The sequence below is a fragment of the Mustela erminea genome, chromosome 8, assembly GCF_009829155.1.
Source record: "Mustela erminea isolate mMusErm1 chromosome 8, mMusErm1.Pri, whole genome shotgun sequence".
NCBI classification, from domain to species: Eukaryota; Metazoa; Chordata; class Mammalia; order Carnivora; family Mustelidae; genus Mustela; species Mustela erminea.
Window position 1 is genome coordinate 102,787,586 of NC_045621.1, and position 18,711 is coordinate 102,806,296.

Below are 18,711 nucleotides of genomic sequence, written 5' to 3' on the forward strand. Positions count from 1 at the left end.
CAAGAGGGTTCCCCTTTCTCCACATCCTCTCCAACACATGTTGTTTCCTGTTTTGTTAATTTTGGCCATTCTAACTGGTGCAAGGTGATATCTCAATGTAGTTTTAATTTGAATCTCCCTGAGTGCTAGTGATGATGAACATTTTTTCATGTGTCTGATAGCCATTTGTATGTCTTTATTGGAGAAGTGTCTGTCCATATCTTCTGCCCATTTTTTGATATGATTGTCTGTTTTGTGAGTGTTGAGTTTGAGGAGTTCATTATAGATCCTGGATATCAACCTTTTGTCTGTACTGTCATTTGCAAATATCTTCTCCCATTCCGTGGATTGCCTCTTTGTTTTCTTGACTGTTTCCTTTGCTGTGCAGAAGCTTTTGATTTTGATGAAGTCCCAAAAGTTCATCTTCGCTTTTGTTTCCTTTGCCTTACAAATGACTTTCTTAAGGACATCACTTGAGTGGGATTTTTGCTTCCCACAGACGTGTTCTTAAAAACACAAGAGCGTTGCATGGAAGAATCACCACGTAAATGCAGGCATCCCCTCTTTCTAAACTACTATGTTTTGGTCGTCCAGCTGGAGTTTAATATCTTATTTAGTGCACTCCTGAAGTTTTCAAGGACTCCGTCTCAAGACCTGCATGTCTCCGCAGACTGCAGATAGTACTAGAACCTATGAGTTTTTTCCATCCAAGAAAAAAATTAACCAGGCTATGGCATTCTCTGAAAAGTGTCACAGGTAGCTTTTTGTTGTTATTTTCAGAATGAAGTGTGTGAGGGACTTTACTCAGGTCCCAGGAGTAACTCCTTAGGAAAATGTATCACTTTCTTAGACCCCTTCGTTTCCATTGTCAGCAGTTAGATCCTTTAAGGAAACTGTTCTGTTTTGTTTTTTACGAGTTTCAAACATTTTTTGTTGTTCCCCAATATTTATAGCAGAGGTGATGTCAGAAAGTTCTGATGAAATATGGGTGGAGGGCCCCTGCTGGCTCCCTAACCCAGTGCCTCCACTGTGCCCACCACAGCCTGTTGGTCAATGTGTATGTCACCAAAGGTCACTTCTTTCAGGCCATTGACGTTTCAGGATTCTCTTTTGTTGGCGATGTTAAGTTTGAGATGGCTGGCACGTCTCCTGTGCTGTGCAGTGGGGTCCATTCAGGAGATGTTCAGCAGATGGTTTGTGACCATCAGAATGAATTGAATGTCAGTGTATTCTTATTTCTGTAATATCAGGGACATACATAATCCTGCAAAGCAGACATTCACATATTCTCACTTAAAGAAATGCTTCATAGCACCGAACATGAAGTAGTTCTAGTACATCCCATAATATGACTCCAGAAGCTTCTGTAGGCAGGCAAGTAGCCCTGTCTGTACTTACATATGTCCAAAGACTTTTCAGTTGCAGAAAAGATCTCAAACATTAGTCAGAGTCACTTGGGCATAGTCATTCTTTTATTAGAAACATACATCAGTGGAAGAACTTTTTTTTTAATGCAGTAGATTTAGCTATTGAAAACCAACAGCTGGGAAACAAATCACACTAGAGCAGGAGAGCATTTTCTAGCCTGTCATGTTATCTACTTGCTATGTTCTTTGAGAAGGTAAGGAGGAGCTGCCATTGGTAGACGATTTTGGCCTGTGTGATTACAGTGTGGTACACTCACATTGCATTCATTTTAGTAGACCACTGTTTTAGTACACAGATTTATTTTCAGTGTAGATAGACTCACTACTGGACTGAAAGTCATTATATTATCAGAAGGAATATAAAAATAGGAACCTTGTGGGACACCTGGCTGGCTCAGTTAGCACAGAGCATGCAACTCTTGATCTCGAGGTTGTAAGTTCGAGCCCCATGTTGGGTGGAGAGATTACTTAAAAAGCCTTTAAAAAATAGGAACCTTGGGGTGCCTGGGGTGGCTCAGTCAGTTTAACCTCTGCCTTCAGCATAGGTCATGATCCCGGGGTCCTGTGAGCCTCGTGTCGGTCTCCCTGCTCCGTTGGGAGCCTGCTTCTCCCTCTCCTGTTCCCCAAATCCTAAAAAACAGTAGGAACCTTGAGTTGTTGGATTATATAGTAATTTAATATCTGTTTTAAACTATAGATTAGAAGAATTTGAAAGATTAAATGCTCTTTCTAAGAAAGTGGACCATCCTCCAGAAAAGGCAGTGACACGCATACATTTTCAGCAGCTTCCACCAAAACTAAAGCCTCTGAAGATTAAGGTAACCTGGGCGTTATGCTCACTATGATGGAAGGAATGACAGAGAAGCACAATAATGACTTGTCCCTCCTGATCTTGGTCTCAGGAAATTGAATATCAGAACTTGAGATTTCCGGTAGATTTATCAAATCCATATGCCGTGGCAACTGTTTTAAACCAAGAACCAGGAAAACTGAAGATTAAAGAATTAAGAGAAGGTAACTAGCTGATCCGTGGTAAATCAGCCACTGGCAGAATAGGGAAGAATTATTGTTCGTCACATTTACTATTTATGAACAACAACAGCAAAACCCAGTTAGGTTGCTGTTATGTTTTGCCATTAGAAATGTGTTTTTGTCTGGGCAAATGATGCTGATTTGATTACTGACATAATCATTGTTTGCTCTTGCCCTCAGTTTTGGACCAAGGCAATGAGATTTCAAAAACAAGACAGATGAAGGAAGCACTCTTTGAACAGAAAGTCAGACAGGACACTTATGAAGAGATCGAAAATCACCTTAAGTGGTAAATATTGAGCAGTTATTTATATCAAGGGAGAGGACAGCGTTTTTAATAATGGCTTTTTATACATGAGACATGATGAAGTGTAATCGCTTTGTGCCCTTTGAAAAGTTTCATTATTTCCTCTCCTCTACTGGACCTGAGACGTTTCTCTTTAGCATAAATCACCATGACCAAACCATGCTCTTTCCTAAGTGTGACCAGATAGTGGCAGGCACAGAGCAAACTGTAGGAGACACCAGGACACTGCTCCCTACTGACCACTGCTGCCAGCATCCTGTCTCTCCTTTAGGGGCCCCGAATCTCGCCCCCCACCCCGACTCAGCCCCCTGTGCCCTGGGGTGTCTGCCCAGGTGCCTCTCGGGATCCCAGCAGTGCAGGCTGGAGTGGGGGAGGCTCTGGGTGGAGGTTCCAGAGCTCAGCTGTGAGACCTGTGTCCTGTTCTTCTGTGGTCGAAATATATCTCTGTCCCCAGGTTTTTACCGGATCATACCAGAAGTATTCATGTGCCCAGACCCCACTAAAGTAGTAAACTTTAAAAACTCTTGAGCTGAGCTAAAAAAGAAACCCTGAGAAAGAGTTTTGGAGAGGCCACTTGCCCATGCCCCACAGACATACTTCTCAGACAGAGAGAACACACACCAAACTCCCGGGCCTTCACAGATGTCCCCCATCCCGCCACCCTGCTTGCCCAGGGCAGTGCCCTCCGTGTCTCACAGAAGCGTCTTTCCTTCCACAGCAGCCTCTCCGTCACGGTCTGGCCCTGGTTAAATGCGAAGTACACCAAGTCACTGCAGATCATTTTTTAAAATACTCTTTCCCTATTACAAAAAATGGCCACACTGTCAGAATGAATGAATGTCAGTGTATTCTTATTTCTGTAACATCAGGGACATATATAATCCTGCAAAGCAGGCATTCACATATTCTCTCTTAAAGAAATGCTTCATAGCACCGAACATGAAGTAGTTCTAGTACATCCCATAATATGACTCCAGAAGCTTCTGTAGGCAGGCTAGTAGCCCTGTCATTGTAGAAAACCTGAAAAATACATATATATTTTTTAAGGGGAGAGAAGTGGGGGAAAAAAATCTGTAATGCATTGACTGCTGCCAACACTTTCCCTCTTTCGGTGCTTTTTTGTAGCATGCCTGAGATCACATCCTCAATTGAGTTCTGAAGGCTCTGTCATTCACTGAGTATTTTCTTCCGGCTTTTTCTTATCAGAAAAAGAATTTAAACCTGCCAGTAACACCCACATACATTAGACAGCGGTTCACTAGTTGTTGACATTATGCCACATACACTTGCACTGTCCACACACACACACACACACACACACACACCTGCCTTTGAAGCATTTGAAAGTGAGTTGCAGACATCACAGAGCTTTGCTCTTCAAGGCGTTAGCACGTGGCTCCTAAGAACAAGGACATTCTCCAACAGTAGCCTCATCACCTCCAAGAAATCTAAAACTGACACCATAATATTAGAATCACCAGCCTCTCTGCACGTTTACCTAGTGGTCTCAATAATGTCCTTTCCATCTGGGCTTTTGTTTGGTTGGTTTTGGGAGAGGAAGACTCCGCCATCCAAACAAAGGTCAGACCATTTGTACTTAGCTTCCAGGTCTCTCCAGGCTCCTTCCGTCAAACAGTTCTCCAGACACCCCGTCCCCTTTTAAAATCATAGCAACTGTTTATTTTAAACATGTGCCAGGCTCCGTGATCAATACATTACATACCAGAATTTTCTAAACTCTGCTAAAGTTCACAAAGCACACATTTCACCATGTTAACCGTTATAACGTGTACAATGCAGATGTTCTTATTGTATTCACAGGCTCATTCAACTGTCCCCATCATGCTACACTAAAACATTTGCATCACTCCAGAAGGAAACCCCATACCTATTAAGCAGTCACTCCCATTCCCTCTCCCCTCCATGTCCTCGGTCCTCTTTCTAGCTCTATAGATTTGCTAATGCCAGACATTTCAAGTGAATGGAATCCTACATACATAGGTGGCCTATTGTAACTGGTTTCTTTCATTTAACATGGGTTGAAGGTTCATCTGTGTCATAGCATATGTCAGGACTTTGTTCCTTTTTTATGGCCGTGTAATGTTCCATTGCATGGATTGACTACATTTTATTTACTCATTTATCAGTTGGCAGACATCTGGATGTTTTTCACTTTTTGGTTATTGTGAAGAAGGCTGCTGTGAATATTTACATGCAAGCTTCTGTGTGAACACATCTTTTCAGTTCTCTAAGGTGGGGAATTGCTGGGTCATATGGTAAATCTATGTTTAGCATTTGGAGAAACAGCCAAACTGTTGCTGTCGTCTCTACAACTTCTCTCCTCCGTGGCCCTCCTCCAGTATCTCCACACCCGCTTTGGTTGTTGAGAATAGCAAAGACACTCCATCCCCAAACTGACCATGGTATTCTGAAGGGCTCTGGAAGCTGGGTTTGTTTGTTTGTTTGTTTGTTTGTTTTCTCCCCAGGCAGGTGCACCTCGGTAGAGATCCTATGTCTTTTAAATTTAGAAAAGACCTTGCTGAAGAGCGGCAAAGAGAAAACATCAAATATAAGGTCAGAGTCGCTAATTCAATGATACTGATTGCACTAAATAATTTGAATTCCTGCTATATGCAAGAGGCTACATGGTAAGAAGGAACACATAGTTCCGTTGGGAGGGGAGGAGGCTGATGACAAGTTAATTGTTAACCATAAATCAAGGCTGGCTGTAGATGTCAGAAGAAACCTCTACTAAATATTGTGGGGAGTCAGAGGCCAGAGAGGAGAAAGAGCTCATCTAATTGAAAAGCTTCCTCCAAGACATGGTATGATTTTGAAAGGCAGTAAAGAGGACAAAGGCATTCAGTTCAGAGGGAGGGCAATGCCTCAAATTCAGGTTGGAGTTCTGGGTGTGGCGTACGCCTGTCCTGTGATCTGCAGAGCAGAGAGTAAGAGGGACCTTCAGACAGGGACCAGGAGTGACGCCAGAGCCAGAGCCAGACAAAAGTTCCAAGCCAGAGACCCTCAAGGGGAGCTGAGCAGAGAGAATGACAAACTGATTCAGGGAGGGGAGGGTAGAGATGGGAATGGTGGAACTGTGCCACACCCCTGGGCTCACCGTGTGTGAGAGACCTTGTTTCCTGAGAGCAGATGCGGGGGTTGCTGGGGACAGGCCCATAGTCACTGAAGCAGAGGATACTCATGGGCCAGAGGAGATAAGGCTCAGCTCTGGCTTCCTGTCTCAGGGGCTGGGACTTTGTTGGGAGGACTGGCAGAACCATCTTGTGTCATACTAGTCTGCTCAGGCTGTGGTAACAAGTACCAGACTGGGAGGTGTAAGCAACAGAAACGTGTTTTCTCACTGTTCTGGAAGCCCAAGGTCAAGGGACATGAGGGAATGATCTCTCTTCTCGACCTACAGACCATCTTTCCCCTGTGCCTTCACATTTTTTTCCTCTTTCCAAACTTCCTCTTAGAGAAGACACCAGTCACACTAGAGTAGGGCCCACCCTGTGACCTCCTTGTAACTTGATTACACCTTCAAACACTGTGTCTTCAAACACAGTCACATTCTGAGGTGACTGCGGGTTAGGATTTCAACATATGAGTTTTGGAGGGACATAATTCCGCCATAACACATATATTTAAGCTTGGGATTGTGAGCTTCCCATGGTCAGTGCTACACGAAGTGGCCACACTGGGTGGGAGGGATTAGGGAAAAACATGGATCTTGTTGGATAGGAATCTATTTTTCTTCCTAGAATACATTTTTCTTACAGAATACAGTTTTCTTCCTAGAGCTTCTTTCTGATTGGATTCCAAATCAGATACTCGAGTAAATTTATCTTGTTTTTCTTTATTTTTTACAAGAGAGAATGTAAAATGATTGCATTAGTAAACCTTAGCATTTAGGGAAGGCACGTATTAGATTGGCATTGAAATTTAGTTTGATTCTAGTTCTGTTTCTCTACATTGGATTTTAAAAACGAAACATTGAGTATTCTGTCCACCCCACAACGGGATGATACTTTATAACCATTTTAGAGATGAAGGTGACACAAACGTGGCACAACTAGGCAGGGCAGTGTGACAGCAAAGGCTGGATTGCCAGCCTTTGGTCTCCAGGGAACTCAACTGTGTTTGCCTTGCAAGCATGTTTAACAAGTGCTCTTTGTCTGTAGGATTCTGCTAGTGAATGAGCCACTGTCACTGCCCTCCAGAAAGGCACAGTCCACAAGGGGCACAGAAATATTAAGAGATGATTTAAAATGTGCCAAGTGCTGTCACTGAGGGGCAAAGAAGGGAAGGGGATCGAATGGTTCATAGGCGTCCCGCTTAGGTATATGCTGGCGATTTTAACCCAGTGAGCCACCCAGGCGCCCCTATGCTGGTGATTTTAAATGAGATCCCAAATACAGAAGAGAAGTTCAACTTGAGACATGTTACACATGGAGGGCCTGGAGGGCATCCTGGTGGTGGCTACAGGAACAAGTATACCTCAGCAGAGAGGTGGAGAGTAGACACAGAACAGCGCCATGGCCTGGGGAAAGTTTAATAGAGTGAGAAGCTGGTAGCTCCAGGTGGGAAAGCCAGAGAACCTCATGATTTGAGGGGAGAGCAGCAGATAGCAAAGGAGCCAGAAGGAGAAATGGTCAGGGAGGTCAGGAGAACCGGGTGACACTGAAAAAGCAGACAGGGAGGGATCCAGGATGGTGGGGCCCAAGAAGTACATGGTGTGTTGGACCACTTAGAAGGCCTGTTTTGCCGTAGCGATAGCCATCCCGGGAGAGAGGTGGAGATGAAAAGCCAAATGGCCATGGCTCAAGGAATGCAGGGAAGTGAGTGGCTGGTTTCTTGAGAAGCTGAGATGACCAGAAGTGAAGAATCAGGGCATGGACCATTCCAAGGGGATGTGGCATCAGAGAGGAGGTTTCTAAATTGGAAAACTCCAGCATTTGTACACTGAAGGCAAAAAACAACCGCAGAAGGAAGGGCTAAAGAAATTTGGGAAGAGGCCTTGGTCGGCGGGGAAGATTGACCTTGAGGAAGGACATGGTGTCAGGCTTGCATGCCGAGAGAGGGCCGTTGAAGGCTGCATGTGGCCTTGTCCTTCTGGGTGTCCCGGGAGGCCAGGCCAGCTGCGGAGATAGCCATGAGCACTGGCTGGAGAGAGGCCTGCAGAGAGGAGCTAGTAGTCACAAGGGTAGCCAAGGGGAGAAGGAAAGAAGACTTCATGTGCTAACATCACACTGGGCCCCTGAGCCCCAGTATAGTTTGGCAGCAAGTGCTGAGAGACCCTATTCTGTGTGTCTGGGAGCTCTCATCAGGCAGCTGAATCCTGGCGGGTGACCCAGTGGCAAGGAACACCTGAAGGCCCAGCCCATGTGGCAGAAAGCTGAGACAAGGGAGCTGGGCGGGGAGATGGGGGTGTGGGGAGGGTAGGGAGTAGAGGGAGTGGGAGTGGGCAGGATGATGGGCTTTTACCCAGGAGATGGCTGATGATAGTAAATTTCAAAACACATCATAATAAATAGAGTCTTCATATAAGACCTCACCCTCCTCTCTTTTCTAGCTATCAACCTATTTGCTAATCCCTCCTTTAAGATGCTATTTTATTTTATTTTATTTTTAGTGGTAGTGGAGGTCTGCGTCTCTTCCCACAAAATCTGTCTTTTGAGGCTAACATCCATAGCCTCAGTCTCAGACTCAGCTCCCTGATACGTGCAAATCAGAGCTAGACAGCTCACCACCTGGTGTCAATAACACAACTCTCTCGTTTCTTCTGTTAATGTGGGGTTTGAAATAGATTGCTTCCAGTTAAGTCTTTAAATCTGATGGCAAACAGCATACATACAAGCCAAGCTAGATCTGGAAGTAATTTAACAAGTAATAAAAACCACAGATAGGTAAAAACTAACAAGCTTTTGCTGTGGACACAGTCCCTTTTTCCATGGAGGCAGGTGCATGCAGACACCAAGCCAAGCCCAGCCAGCCAGCCTTCCGGGGGAGTGTGCCGTGTCTCCTGGGTAATGGGCCAGACAGCTCCAGCGTCCTGGGGAAGCAGGAGGTGGGGAAGGGCAGCAACCTGGGAGAAGACACTTACTCCAGGGAAAGGGCAGATCCCACGAGAGGGGAGGACCTAGGCACCTTTGTTAAACCCCGTACTGGGATAATCAGCTCTGAAGAGGAACTTGAAACTTTAAGTTCTTTTTTAAATGAAATCTCCACACTCCCGTGGTTACACGGTTTCTTAAAATCCTTCTGGTGAGTTTTAAATGCTTTGGAAATGATTTCCAGAGCCATTGTCCCCTGGTTATGGAAAGAAAGCTCTGGGTCCACTCAGCTGTTAGAACCCCCTATGTTTAAACAGTGAGTATGATTATAATGAGCCCTTTAACTCTCTGTCACCCATTCCCAGCCAGAACTTCGTGTGTGGGTGTGACTGATCCTTTGATAGGTTTCTATCAGCTTTAAAGAGATATACAGTTGTGCGTGTTTGTCTTCAATTTTAATATTTTTGGTGATTGAAAAACCCAGATAGATCGAGGAGATCCTGTTTTGGACGAGGAATTTCAGCGCATCAAGACAGAAGTCCACCAGAAACGGGTTGTTCGTAGTCTAGAAGAAGTGGGTAACTTTCCTTTATTTGGGAGCTAATTATCAATAGCCCTTTATATTCTTCTTTTTAAAACACTAAACAATTTTATAGAAATGCTTTTACCAAGATATATTTACTAAGTTAAAATTTGCATTTTAATTTTTATTTTCAGAGTGTTTTTTTACTATATATTTGAAAGTGAAGTATCAAAAATCATGTTTCCCTTAAAATTAACAGCATTAAATTCTTTGGCTCCTCCTACTTTCTCTTTCTTGGTCTTCTTTTTTGTTTCCCTTTGCTCTCTAAGCCCCTGTCTGCAGGTCCTTCCTGGTGGGTCCCTGAGCCTATGTTCCTTGCCTCCTGCCCTTGGTGGGAAGGATACACAACAGGAGGCCAGAAGCTAGAGATTCTCAAGCTCTCCTACAGATTTGGGACCTGGGAAAAGCCCTCTTTGTTTCTGTACCTCAGTCTCCTCAAACATAAAATGGGGACAGTGGCTCCTTCACCTGAGTGTCCTCTGTCATGTGATAGGGTCTGGTTAAAACCCCAATTTTTAATTTTAACAATGAGACAATTTGAGAGACAGAGAGAACACAAGAACAGGGTGAAGGGCGGAGGAAGAAGCAGACTCCTAATGGGGGCCTGGATCCAGGACCGGTCCTGGGATCATGTCCTGAGCCAAAGGCAGGTGCTTAAACAACTGAGCCACCCAGGCACCCCTACACTGTCAATTTATTAAAACCCAAATTTCAAATTTCACTTTGGGCTCCCAACCCAAGAAGTATTCCCTATACTGCTACATACACTAGGAGTGTAGAATAAATGTTCATTCCATGGTGAAACAGATAAGTCATAAGTTGGTTTAGGATCAGGCTCTGAAAAATTTTTATTAGGTGCTCCTACCTGGAGTTAAATTTAAACCTAAGAAATGCCTGTGTTCTATTTTCACAGAAAATCAAGGAATTCCATCCTAATTTTGATCCACTCGTTAATAATACCTGGGTCAACAGGTTCAGGGCACAAAAGCGCTTTCAGCAAGCTGCACGCAAGGTAAGTCCCAGCACCAAAGGGAAATTTTAATTGGCTTAGTCCTCAGCACAAGAAAATCGAATGAGTTTTTCTAACAGTTTTATTGAGATATAATTCACTTACTGTAAAATTCACTCTTGTAAAGTATACATTTTAGTGGGTTTTAATGTATTTACACAGTTCTACAGCCATCAGCACGATCTAACTTTAGAACATTTAAAAATTTTATTGAAGTGTAGTTAGCATACAATGTTATAGTAGTTTCAGATGTAAAATATAGTGATTTGACAATTAATTTTAGAATAAATTTTTATCACTGCAAAGAGAAACCTGGTTCCCATTAGCAGTCCCTCTCCATCCCCCAGTCCTTGGCAACCAGAGATCAGCTTTCTGTCTCTATGGATTCACCCTTTCTGGACATTTCATAAACATGGAATCATAGGGCACATGGCCTTTTGTAACTGGCTCTTTCACTCAGCTGGTTTTCAAAGCTCATCATGTGGTAACCTGTACCAGTACTTCATTTCTCTTTTATGGGTGGATACAGTCCCATCATCCCATCGTGCACATACGCCATATTGTATCTTTTCGTCCGCTGAAACGTTTGTGTTGTTCTCACTTTTTGGTCATTATGAATAATAATCTTATGAACATTCCATTCGTGTACATGTTTGTGGACATGTTTTCAGTTCTCTTGGATATATACCTAAGAGTAGACTTGCCCTGTCATGTGGTAACACTAGAACATTTGGACTTTGATCAGTTACTTCTAGAGAGAGCAATCGCGAATTCCTGTGAGATCTAGTGTCATCCAGGCTTATGGCTTTCCCTTCAAGATGTGTCATCTCATTTCACCCTCATGGTGGCTTTCCACCCAACCCATTAGAGCCTCCAATGGCTTGCTGTGATCGGGATAAAAAATAAAAGGTGTCAGTGACTCCCTAGTCTAGCTGCAGCCATACCTCTTTAGCCTAGCCCCACCCTCCACCCCGCTCCCTACCTCTATCTTCTGTGTGGTCCCAGTCCTCATCTCCCAAACACACCAGCCCGTTCCCTACTACAAACGTTGTCATGCTTCACCTGAGGAGACAGCCCATCTCCTCTCCATGTGCATACTTGTCCTGTGGGCCAGTATGAGCCCACTGAGCCATCACCAAGCCAAGGTGCCTCTTGCTTCTTATGCTGCTAGTAGATCCCTTGTCCCAGCCACTCGAGTGCAGCTGCCTTGCAGAAGAGAGCCATTCCTCAAGCAGGGGAGAGTCATGCTCGAGACCTGGACTCTGGAGCCAGGCTGCCTGCCCCTAATTATTCTTTTTCTTTTTTTTTTTTTTTTTAAGAGAGAGAGTGTGAGAGAGAGCATACATGTGAACAGTGGGGAAGAACAGAGGAAGAGAAGGAAGCAGACTTCCCACTAAGCAGGGAGCCCGACACGGGGCTTGATCCCAGGACCCTGGGATCATGACCTGAGCCAAAGGCAGCCACTTAATGACTGAGCTACCCAGGATCCCCTGCCCCTAATTCTTGATGCCACTAATGAGCTTTCTGATCTTGGACAAGTTCTATAACCTCCATTAGCTTCCTCCTCCTCCATAACTGAGGATCACAGTAAGACCTGTCTCGGAGTTGTTGTGAACATTTAACTGGGCGAATATGTATAAGGGCTCCAAAAGTTTATAAACTTTCCCCATCGAGCAGTGTTTTCAGCCTGGACTGAGGACAGTGTAGGGGAGAGGCAGAGCTCACTGATCAGTGACCTGTGCCCCGGCCTCCAGGGTCCGGCGGGACCCTATCCCTGCTGAGACTCTGTCTGGGTAGGCTGCTATGTGCAGAACAGAGGTGGCCACAAGGAGCTCAGTGTGGGGAAGGAAGTGGTGGAAAGAGGCAGGGCAAAGCTGTGCTCCAAGGGAGGAGGGCACAGCTGTTGACAATGGGCAAACAGCAGCGATACTGGCCAGGCTGGCTTCTGCATGAGTGCGACCACCTGGCCTTTCTGGGCCCAGGGTGATAAAGGTATTGTCAGCTGTTGCGTGCTTTGCTCTGAGCAATTGTTCAGTCTTTCCCTCACTCCCCAGGTGAGTCAGATCAAGGTGCAGATACATCCCTAGCCTGATGACTTCCTGTCATCTCTCCAACTCAGCCACAGCCCCATCATCCCCTGCCTAGACCAGTGTGACTCTCCCTGCCTTCCCTGCTTCCAGTTCCCGCCGACAGCAGCCACAGTAGTATTCCCGAAGCGAGGGTACCCCTCCTCCGGTAAAACCCTCCAAAGTCTTCCCATTGCAACTGAAATGAAGCATACAACTTTTTTCAAGGCCACAGGCCACTCTGGACTTCTCTCTGTCCCTTAGACCTGTCTCATTTGTTCCTGAAGCAGGATCTTCCTCTTTGCTATTTGCTCTGCTCTGAATTCTCTTCCTCAGATCATTTTCACCTCATCATTCCAGTTTAGATCAAATCTCACCTTCTCAGTGAGGTCTGCTATCATTACCCTTGCAGCAGTGGCCAGACCACTCCCCTCCCCACGTCCTCCTCCCATCATGCCCGCGGGTGTGTGAGCACGCGAGTGCACGCACACACACACACAGTCAGAATGTCAGTTCGGTGCAGGCAGGAACAACCTCATCTGATAAGCCTTGAACAGAACTGACCAGGGCATCAGCACGTCATACTATTAATTTGTTAAATGAGAGCCCCTTACAGGATGGAAAGGGCTATTAATCATGGAAGGAATGGTCCCTTTGGCCACAGCTCAGAGCACGGGCACCAGACCCCTCCAGTAGCACGCACTCTGAGCGCAAAGCACGTGGTATACATTTAGCATTGCCCATAATCCACAAGAACCACCCATTTATTTGGTCCCTCTGCTCCAAAAATAACACGGCGGAAGCATTGCTATTCAGATACACTGAAAAGAAGCAGCGTGGAACTGGTCGTTCTTTCCACTCTGGAAATAGAAGAACAGGGCTCATAAATTGGGCGGAACAAGGCCAGATGACAACTTAGTCTTCTTTTTTTTGTATTCAGGCAAGTCAACATGGCCGAGACCTTGAAGGCCCCGTGGCCTCTACCTAGGGCAATGTGCCACGATCCCTGTGAATTCTGACTTAGAGTGCGGGCCTCAGCCCTTAGCTGTGGTTGGGGAAAGGGAATCAAATTGAAACACAAAATGAGTGAATACTTTGAAATCATCCCTTCTAATTCCAGGTCATGATTCACAGAAGATTAATCAGTATGCTGAGTGCTATTCATAACATGGACAAAGAGAACATACGCAGAAAACTGAGCCAAGGAAGACAGTCAATAATAACAGGTAGAACACAGCTGCCAAGTGCAGTGAAGCTTCAACCCTAGGGCTTCTGAGCATGACATCCTGTATAAGGCGTTTAGCTGTGCAGAGGTAAAATATTTTTGTAAATCACATCCATTAGGTTTTTTTTTTTTTTTTTAATGGCCACAGTAATGAATCACCACAAACTTAAGGCTTTAAACAACGCAGATGTATTATCTCACATTGCCAGAGGTCAGAAGTCTGAAAAACCAAGGTGTCAGCAGGGCTAGCTTCTTCTGGAATTTCCAGTGAAGAGTCTGTTCCAGGCCTTTCCACATCACTCTGCACCCTGCTTCAGTTGTCACATCACCTCCCCTGACTTTGGCCCTCCTGCCTCCTCCTCATACGGGTCCTGTGACAACACGGGGCCACCTGGACTACCCAGGACACTCTCCCCATCTTCAGATCTTTAACTTGATCCTACCGGCAAAGTCCCTTTCGTCATGGAAAGTGACAGAGTCATAGCTGCAAGGGATGGAATGTGGACATCTTTGGGAGAGGGCCGCCATCAGGCCTACCCAGGACATAAATCAGACCTCCAGGCCTGATTGGATTTGGATGAAATGCCTACCCAAGTGAGAGTCAACCAGACTGGCCGACCTAGCCAAGTTGTGACATCTATGGAGTCTGGCCATGGTTTGACCTCTTGTTTTGTGTCCTCAGTTCTCTCCTGTCACCAGAGAGACCAGGGTGGTCAACATTCATCCTTGTTAACTGACTGGATACATCTAGTGTTGTCACAACCTAGCATTTGCACATAAAGCTTTTTTTTTTTTTTTTTTCCGAATAGACTCCATGCCCAGCATGGAGCCCAACACAGTGCTTGAACTCACAACCGTGAGATCAAGAGTTGACTGCTCAGCTGACTGAGCCACCCAGCTGCCTCACACATAAAGCTTTTGACCTCATACAATCTTTGCTAACTTAAAGGAATTCCAGTCCTTGGATGCCTGGGTTGACTGGGCTATTGGAAGCACACTCTCAGTGGCTTTTGGGCTAACATCATCATCTTCTCTTCCCCAAGGCTCATCTGCAGATGCATGGGCAGGCCCCAATCCTTCCAAACCCTGCCTGCCCTCCCTAGTGGGAGCCCCCAAACCTGACTCTTCAGTCTTCCACTCCTTCAAGACCTAGATGGATTTTTTTTTTTTTCCAAAACATTTTATTGCATTTTAATCCCTTTCCCCCTGCCTTTTTCTTTGGCCTGACCCAGTGCTGTTTATTGAATCCATCATCAGGCAAGGACTCACTATTCATCACAAAAAGGGGTGGGCAGGGATTCACCACAGGAGGGTCTTCCAAAGGGGTGGGTTGGGGGACAGCAGGTGTGGGACTTGGGCTCCTGCAGAGGACCAGTAGTCTGTCCAGCCCTTGCCTGCGGACACACTTGACAGCCGCTGGGCATGGCATCCAGCAGGACCCTGTCCCTCCTCACCGCAGACAGTGCCCCTAAACAATGGCTGGGCCCAAGACCTCCAAGGCCCCAAGGTAAGAAGGAGCTCTGGTGGCCCAGGCTCAGTTCTTGAGCATCCGCTCCTCATCTTGTCCCCTTCAAAATCCAGATGCATATTTTGTTTCTTGTAACCTTTTTTTTTTTTTTGCTCTTTTAATTATACTTTCAAAAAATTTCTCCTATGTTATTATTACATCCAGTATTGATGTTTCTAATGAAGAAACGCTTGTTTAAAATATTGTAAAATTCATCTGTGAATTATGTATGGACCCCTGTAAAATGTCTTCATGTGTTTTTTAATGCAATCTTTTTCTTGACTGATAAGGACAAAGAAGATTCATTAGAGAGCCTTTCACAGGGAATTGTAGTTTTTTTGGAAGTGAAAAATAAAGCTTTAAAAAGGAGAAGGGGTGGGTAAAGAACAAAAGAAAATTAGAACTGGGCCCAGATGCCCATAGACATATATATTCTTTCCGAGCCGGCATGTGACAAGTGCCCACCGATTGGTGTATGGCAGATAGGAAACTGAAGACGGTGGTTTCACACAAAAATACTGTAAGAACTTCCCCCCAATACTCTTCTGTTCCCCCAGACAAGAATGCCTCCAGATTCCTCCTGGCTCCGATCAGTCAAGATAATTATTCCAGTCGTTTCTCTGTATCCCCCAAGGAAGTACTGCCCTTCGCCTTCCCGTCCTACAGTCCTCCTCAGAGCTCCAACGAGTTGGTGGGTGCCATTGGGCTGGGGGCTGGGGGCCGGGCACGATCAGAGGGTTATTAGATGGCAGCAAGACTTACTTCAGGCTTTGTCCCTTTGCTTCCTCCTGAGAGGCTCCCTGAGACACCTGTGCCCAGGGAGTTGCGATTACTGGGAAACCTGAGATCATCTAGATTCACCTGTGCCGAGCTCCGTGGTAACCTGGGCTGGGTGCCTTCCAGCCTGGAACCCATCAAAAGCTCCTCCTGACAGCCCAGGAACTGGGCCTGAGAGCAAAGGGTCAGATGGAGAATCCAGGAGGGCCCGGTCTAGGGAGGCGGGCTCTGCTCAGCTGGACCCTTCTGCTTTTTGGGCAGATGGAAAGTGTCTGAAGTGCACTTGTATCAGTGCATTTACTCTTCAGCAAATTTATGCGATAGGTTTATCATCTTACCAACAAGGAAGAAACTGAGACACAAGGCCACATGGCTGGTAATAAAATGTTTCCTAAGCTGATGTAGCATGTAGTTAGCAATAAACAGCATGCTTAAATTGATGTTGAAAGCACACACGTGGGGCGCCTGGTGGCTCACTCAATTAAGCGACTGCCTCTGGCTCAGATTGTGATCCTGGAGTCCCAGGGTCAAGCACCGCATCTGGCTCCCTGCTCGGCAGGGAGTCGGCTTCTCCATCTGACCCTCCCATCTCCTGCTTTCCCTCTCAAAAAAAAAAAAAAAAAAAAGCACATAGGCAAATTAATTTTTTAGTTTCAAAGAATGAACTTGCCGTGCACATCCTACATCGTATATTACACATCACAAGTTAATCTACTCGAGAACTGCAGGACCAACTTTAGAAATTCCATGGGTTTTCTGCATTAGATCATCAAATGACCTAAGACATCAAACTGTGTAGTTCCTAGGAAATAATAAATCTATGATTCTCAAGCATGGATAAACACACTTAATAATTAATGGGGTGGAGGGGCGCCTGGGTGGCTTAGTCAGTTAAGTGTCCCAACTCTTGATTTTGGTTCTGATCATGATCTCATGGTCATGAGATTGAATACCATGCGAGGCTCTGTGCTCAGCAGTGAGTCTGCTTCTTTCCCTCTCCCTCTGCCACTCCCCTCTACCACCACCGCTCACACCCTCTCTCTCTAAAACAAATACACCTTCAAAAAAAAGATTCTCTGCCTCTGCCCCTCTCCTTCCCCACTCACAAGCACATTTTCTCTCTCTCTCTCTAAATAATAATAATAACTAATGGGCCAGAAAGGGTGATAGTGATGAGTAGATCACTGTGTTGTGTAGCCTGTCTCATTATGTTTGAGTAGTTCCCATCTTACACTTTCATTTGTTGCCTTAGTTAGTTCTACAAAGACTTCTGTGGCTTGTGGTTGATGAAAGATGGAACAGTCAGCACTCCTGTCTATAAAGAGTTTTGTAACTCATTCTATACTTTATTTCATCAGTTCTTTTTATATTTAGCAGCTTTGAAATCAATAAATGTCATATAAGCAATGTGTATTAGCAATGCATCATATTAATTTAATGATGATCAATTAGGCAAAATACAGTATTTATTGAGGGGTCCGCAGTATGTCAGGCGCTGTTCCAGGTTCTCTGGTTGACCAAGGCAGACAGCAGGCAGGAAAGTAGTGCTTTGGAGATGAGCCCCCATGGAAGGGACTGGGGTTGCACAGGGAGAAGGAGAGCAGCTGTCCTGGACTAAGGCCTCAGCTGGACTCATGAGGAGCCCCGAAGCTGGGATTGGGGGAGAGGACCCGGCATTTCTACCTTTGTTTCAACTTGTGGTTGGTGGCAGGCTACCCTAGAAGGGGCTCACGACCTTGAGGGAGTCAGCTCCCTTCAGCCAAGGCAGCTCCTGAAGAGGGTTGACCCCTAAGAGTGTTTCTGTCAAAGGACTCCAGAATCCTTTGAAGCCCGCAGGGGATTCTGGGTGGCACGTGGCAGCAACCACAACAGCAGAAAATAAAAAAAGGATCCCATACACTACAAGATAAGGAGGAGAGGTTGGTCAGCACAGCCTCCCTGCCCCACACATCGGGTGGAACTGAGGTCATGGAAAGTTTATCAAATGTTTCTCAGCAGAAGCACAGCAACTTTTGCTCGGTGTTGATCATGTGTCCATGTTTTTGAATTCCCGCATTTTAGGCTCCTGATGGCCTTGGACCAGTTCCAATTAAATCTCAAGAAACTCAAATCAAGCAGAGTTTTTCCTTCTTCAGTCTGCAGGTCAGACCCGCCATACGGTATCAGTTAATAGGTTTCTTGTGACATGAACAAAATATTCTTGAACTTGAATTGTACCATTTTATTAGTTTTGTTCTGTTGTAGATTATACACCATAGCATTCTGTGTGTATTCTTCTGCTGTTATTTTATGGTATGTGTGAGGTATAACATATGTGGTTTCTGGAAACCAGGATCTTTACTCTGGATATACGATATATTATGCATTTGCAAAACTATCCGAACAACATGTGTTAGAAACTTTAGGGAACACAAGATGAAGTGAACAAAAATTAGTTGGCCTTCCTTGACATATAGCCACTCCCTGTTTTGAAAATGTAAATATTTGGGGGCACCTGGGTTGCTCAGTGGGTTAAAAAGCCTCTGCCTTCGGCTCAGGTCGTGATCCCAGGGTCCTGGGATCGAGCCCCGAATCGGGCTCTCTCCTCAGCAAGGAGCCTGCTTCCTCCTCTCTCTGACTGCCTCTCTGCCTCCTTGTGATCTCTGTCTGTCAAATAAATAAATAAAATCTTTAAAAATAAAAAAAAAGAAAAGAAAAGAAAATGTAAATATTTCAAATCCACCAACCAGTGTTCAGTGTATTTCCA

General features: G+C 45.2%; 1 protein-coding gene across 2 annotated transcripts in view; it reads left to right on the forward strand.

The window, feature by feature from the left end:
- Positions 1-18,711, forward strand: part of CFAP221 (cilia and flagella associated protein 221) — an 84,172-nt gene that overhangs the window by 44,701 nt on the left and 20,760 nt on the right. For both annotated transcript variants that reach the window (XM_032353870.1, XM_032353871.1), the window contains exons 9-17: positions 2,104-2,224; positions 2,309-2,420; positions 2,619-2,727; positions 5,232-5,319; positions 9,283-9,372; positions 10,295-10,393; positions 13,577-13,682; positions 15,746-15,879; positions 18,027-18,107. In XM_032353870.1, the coding sequence (XP_032209761.1) occupies positions 2,104-2,224; positions 2,309-2,420; positions 2,619-2,727; positions 5,232-5,319; positions 9,283-9,372; positions 10,295-10,393; positions 13,577-13,682; positions 15,746-15,879; positions 18,027-18,107 (940 nt within the window). The remainder of the gene's footprint in view (positions 1-2,103; positions 2,225-2,308; positions 2,421-2,618; positions 2,728-5,231; positions 5,320-9,282; positions 9,373-10,294; positions 10,394-13,576; positions 13,683-15,745; positions 15,880-18,026; positions 18,108-18,711) is intronic.